The following is a 5000-nucleotide window of genomic DNA, read 5'->3' on the forward strand; positions in this document are numbered from 1 at the left end:
TTCTTGTTTTTGTTTACACTATTTCACAAGGAAAGAAAAATTTGTCAATACAAATGGAATTATTTGTAATGATGTAAGATGCGTGTTTAGCGGGAGAGATCACAATGTGATAGGATGTCATCCAGCGGAAGCAAAATATTCCCATTACATGATAGCACGTCATCTGGCATTAATCAGTAAAGGAATGTAAAAGGCTGCTACATATTCCAGGCATTGAAGATTAGAAACATGTTGTCCTATTCTTCATTTTTTTTAAGTTTAAAGAACATGAATGAATCATGAATAAGTTTGTGCTAGAGACTATGACATTATATGAATGAGCATGTTAAGTGTTTTGTAAGCCTGAAATCAAGTGGTTTTTCCTTGAATAAGGTGATAAATGAAGATGTTTTCGTTCAATGTTCTTGTTTTGTTTTTGTATTTGTGACATTTGTAGATAGATATGGTTTTATATTTAGTAGTCAGAAATATTGGGATTTTCATTACTATGATTGTAGTAGTATTAAATGTAGAATTGTTTCTGTTTTAGTCATAGTCATTCTAGAATATTTTTCATTAGCATTAGTATTATTGATATTTTTTAATTGGTTATGTATTTTATTGTCATTGTTATTTCAAAGTTGCAAATTTGAACATATTTATCTTGGGTATTTAGAGACAATACTCAAGAGTTTACAGTAGGGTATATCGTCTACAACATGGATTTTTCTTTAGAGCTTAATGAAATTTACATAGTGATTTAGAGGAATTTTGTCCTTCCATTTGGATGCATGCAATGTATTATATCATGATCTGCATGGCTGTGCCTGTAAATATGCATGAATTTAAAGCTTTTGGATGCTATTTAATGTTTAGTCTCCCAGTCCTATTATATCAAGAATGTGAAGTTTCAGTCCTGAACATTGGTTTCAGTTAGATCTTTCATAGTCTTAGGATTGAATGAGAGAGAGTGTGTGCTTGTGTGTGTTTGAATGTTAACCAGAGAATGTGCAAATGGGGGATAGTTTAGGGTAGTGAAGATAATCAGTTAGCAGATACAAGCAGCTTTTTAGTAGATGTTTTAACAGCTATATGAAATGCAACCAAAAATGGTCATGTTAACTGAAAAAGACAAGATGGACTATGGTGTATGGGGGGGGGGGACATGAATGATGAATACAAGAAACAAGGTTTGCTTTGATTTTCTTGAAATATGAACGTTAGGTAGTCAGAAAGAGGATTGAAGATAGTATTAATGAATCACTAAGAGGTATGATTATTTTTTGTTTTTTTATTGAGAAATTTGGATGTTGCATTATATATGTAGGGTGAATTAAGAGAAGAACACAGACAAGATTATTGAATGGGTGGTTCCAAACCTCAAAATCAAGTGTTTTTGTGAAAGTGGCTCTAGTTGATAATGGGCATTATTAACTTTTTACTTGATCTTAAAGGGAAAACGAGAGACACAAAACCCTATCTGGAAAATATACTGCTTCTACAAGAATCAAAATTAGCTGCTTGCCTTGAAAAATTGCATAAAGCAGTAGTATTTAAACACACCATGCTAAAAGAACTTTAGCTAACCATAATGCCTAAAATTACATTGGCTTATCATTTGCCATTCAAGGCATGATTAGGCTTCACAGATTATCTTGGCTCACCACCCAAATTTTAATCATTTGCTCTTGTGATAATGTAGTGGTTCTACATTATTTACTCTTGTGAATAAAACATGTACACATTTAAGGATCCAAGGAACTTTGTGGTTGGAGCATCTTTTTAGCTATTCTTGTAATACTAAGGAAATGCAGTTTTCTTTCTAAAAGGGACTTCTTTATACTGGTATTACAGACCAGGTGCTACTTTAGTTTTTGACTGATGCTAATATTCCATTTTCAGCAGATAGCTGAGCTTTGAATTTGAAAATGATGCAGGATCGTATAAGATTGTTTGGAAGAAAAAAATTATAATAATTGAAATAAGAATATATTTGATAAGTTTGTTAATAATTTTTTTTACAGGATTATAGATATTCTTTATTGAATTGAATTGCTTATCTATACCTCTTGTATTATGTTTATCTATAAGGCAGATATATATATAGGTTTTATTAAATTATGGAAGCTTTGCATATGTATTGAAAGTGGAAGTCAGAGTAACTACTCAGTGCAGAAACATTTTTTGTAACATAGTGAATATTTCAGATATTCTAGTAATTAGATGGTTTAAGCATGGGTTTTTTTATTTCGTGAAACATGTACTTTACATATGTATGATAATATCTCTGGTTTTATGTTTTATCTTGTTAGACTAGGGAATGAAAATTTATTATGCCTTAAGTTTAGGCTTTGATGGAATGACAGTTTAATAGAGTCACTGTAGTAGGCTTCTGGTACAAATTAGCAGTTGTTTCATTGCTGATGAAGTATGTGAGTTTGTAATGATTTTAAGGATTAATATGTTAATGGTGATGTAAATTGTAGGAAAAGTAAATTCATTGAGATTAGCAGTTTTGAACATAATGACAATGGGTATTGTATAGAATATAATATTCAAAGTACTAGAGGATATAGATATCCTGCTAATCACAAAAAGAAAATACCTGACATTATTAATAATTGTTACATAGCAATGCTATGATATAGTGATGGTAAAATAATGTACTTCAGGTTCCTAGTAGGGAACATTTGGAAAATTAGTTTTTGTACGTTGTTAAGATGTGAGTCATCATTATTATCTTACAAAGATTCTTGCTAATGTAGGTGTGAATCTGAAAATATCACAGTCACTACCTATTGTTTTCCTGCTTTGCATCTGCTTATGCCAGAACATTTCCCTGCAAGTTACTCCTGAGCTTATATCCATGATATCATATCTTTTGGTATCAACATCTTCCATTTGAGTTACGAGGGCCTCAAAATATCATTAGGAAAAAAAATGCATGTCAGATGCAGTGTGACCTGATTCATTATGGGCTGATTAAGATATCATTTGTCATGAATCATGATTCCTTTCAGGGTTGTAAAGTGTTTTTTTAACTACATGATATTACTTTAAGACATTCTCTTTATTAAGAATATTTACTAATGATGAACCTTCCTTACCCATTTGTATGAATTTATGGGTATTCTTGAATCAGGCCTTGAACTTGCTCCTGTGTCTTCAGCTGTCATTTATTTGTCATCTATACTCAAAGCCTACTTCATATTCATAAGCTGGCATAGTACACCTTGAATGACCACCTTGTATGATTGTATCTTTTATTCCAGAACAACATATATCCTGTTGCTACAGTTTGCAGTGCTACTAATAGTCTTATGAGTCAAAATTATTAATGAAGTGATAATTGTTCTTAATTTGTATTTGTCTTTTGTAAACAGTGTACCATAGCCGCTGGTGCTTAATTATCCTTAACCTATGATTACTTCATCTTCAAGCTACTCTGAGTATTTTCCTCTTGTTTCAATTCTGCTTTCATCTTTGTATACCTTTCTATTTTTTCTGTTCCAAGAGGTGTGTTCTGAATGGTAACAGCTTTACTTCCTAAGCCAAAAGAATAGGGTAGAAGTTTCCCTTCTACCCTCTATCCCGTTGATATTCATGGCTGTCCAAACCCAATAGAATGTAAAATGAAAAAGTAAAAACACCAACTTACTGCTTGTCTATCCACCCCCATGAACTTATAGTAAGTTCTACATTCTTACTATAGACACTAAGCAGATGTTACATTATGCTGAAATTTTGTCTGTCTCATAGAACTGGCTTTCCCCACATGATATTACATCATGAATGTTTGAGCAATTACATGTGTGAGAAAAAATGTGGCATTTTGTAGATTTAATGACAGAGCAAAAAATTGCAGAGGAAGACCTCCAAGAAGCTTTAAATTAGTTATAGGATATCATGTTATGTTTGTAAGATTTGTTTATAGACATTGTGGGTGATGCAAAATGGGTCCTTTTTCATATTTGTCCTATCATAATAGATTATTTTTCATAGAAAATATATTTAATCATTATGATTAGCAGCATTCTCTTTTATTTTGACATTATACATTAATGATAATGATAGTTTTTTACATTATCAGTAGTTTGAAGTTTTCATTAAGTTTAGACCATTTAACCCATTAACCCTTTCCCGACGGGGCACTCGCTACGCGAAGACCCCTATGCCGGGCGATTGCAATATTGCATTGTAATCGTCACACTGGCATGACGCCCCAGCATCGGGAGTTTGGCTGTGTCACAAGAGTGTGACGCACCGTCGTCATAGGGTTAACGACGGGTGACTAGATATCACGTCTAGTGGTTTTTGGGCCAAACGCTGGGGACGAGTTATTTTGTCCAGGCCAGCACGCCCGGTGACGCTCGCTCGCAGCCAGTGCGGCCGAGAATCCCGACGCGTTAGGCTTACGTGTTCAAATGTCCTAGCATTTCAGCCATTTAAAGCCAAAATAGCCCCATTGGGAATAGGTTAACAGTAAATAGTTTGTACTAAGTTTTAAGTTTTTCCTAGAGTTTTGAGATTTTTTGAGACCTATGTCAAAGTGGAATTATATTTACACCATTTAGCTTAGAATGTATGATACTGTTAAACCTGCTCTAGATGAACAGCAGTTTACTTTTAAAAGTAACAAAACTAGTTTAACAGTAGTAGGGATTACTTAAATCATACTAAATGTAATTAATGATTTTACTATTTTGTTCAAAACTAACATCAGCTTTGTCTCATGTAAAGAGGCTTAGTGAATCCTGTCACTAGCTGCCATCACACAGTCACCCTCTTTTCCTTCTCTCTTTCTCCCAAGTCTCTTGAGAGTATCATTACTCACAAGAACCAAAGCATAACCTCTTGTGATAACCTCATTGCCTTTGGGAACTGATATGTAACAATACCTCACAAAGGATTTTACCCCCCCATCCCCCCCCCTGTAGGCCTCTCATACTCTGGTAAGGACGCAAACGGTAACTGCCTGTGGAACGGTTGTGCCAATGTCAAGATCCGGCTGTACGAGGGAG

The 5000-nt window shown here is 33.8% G+C and overlaps 1 protein-coding gene across 2 annotated transcripts in view; it reads left to right on the plus strand.

Moving 5' to 3' along the window:
* Positions 1-5000, plus strand: part of LOC122253627 (lysophosphatidylcholine acyltransferase 3 protein nessy) — a 34822-nt gene that overhangs the window by 24391 nt on the left and 5431 nt on the right. Inside the window, exon 8 of one of the 2 annotated variants that reach the window (XM_043016892.2) lies at positions 4917-5000. This exon is cut by the window's right edge and continues 61 nt beyond it. The exons of the other annotated variant lie outside the window; for it this stretch is intronic. Within the exon in view, the coding sequence (XP_042872826.1) occupies positions 4917-5000 (84 nt within the window). The remainder of the gene's footprint in view (positions 1-4916) is intronic. 2 annotated transcript variants of the gene reach the window in all.

The sequence above is a fragment of the Penaeus japonicus genome, unplaced genomic scaffold (genome assembly GCF_977035675.1).
Source record: "Penaeus japonicus unplaced genomic scaffold, GWHDUDI00000001_assembly GWHDUDI00000001, whole genome shotgun sequence".
NCBI classification, from domain to species: Eukaryota; Metazoa; Arthropoda; class Malacostraca; order Decapoda; family Penaeidae; genus Penaeus; species Penaeus japonicus.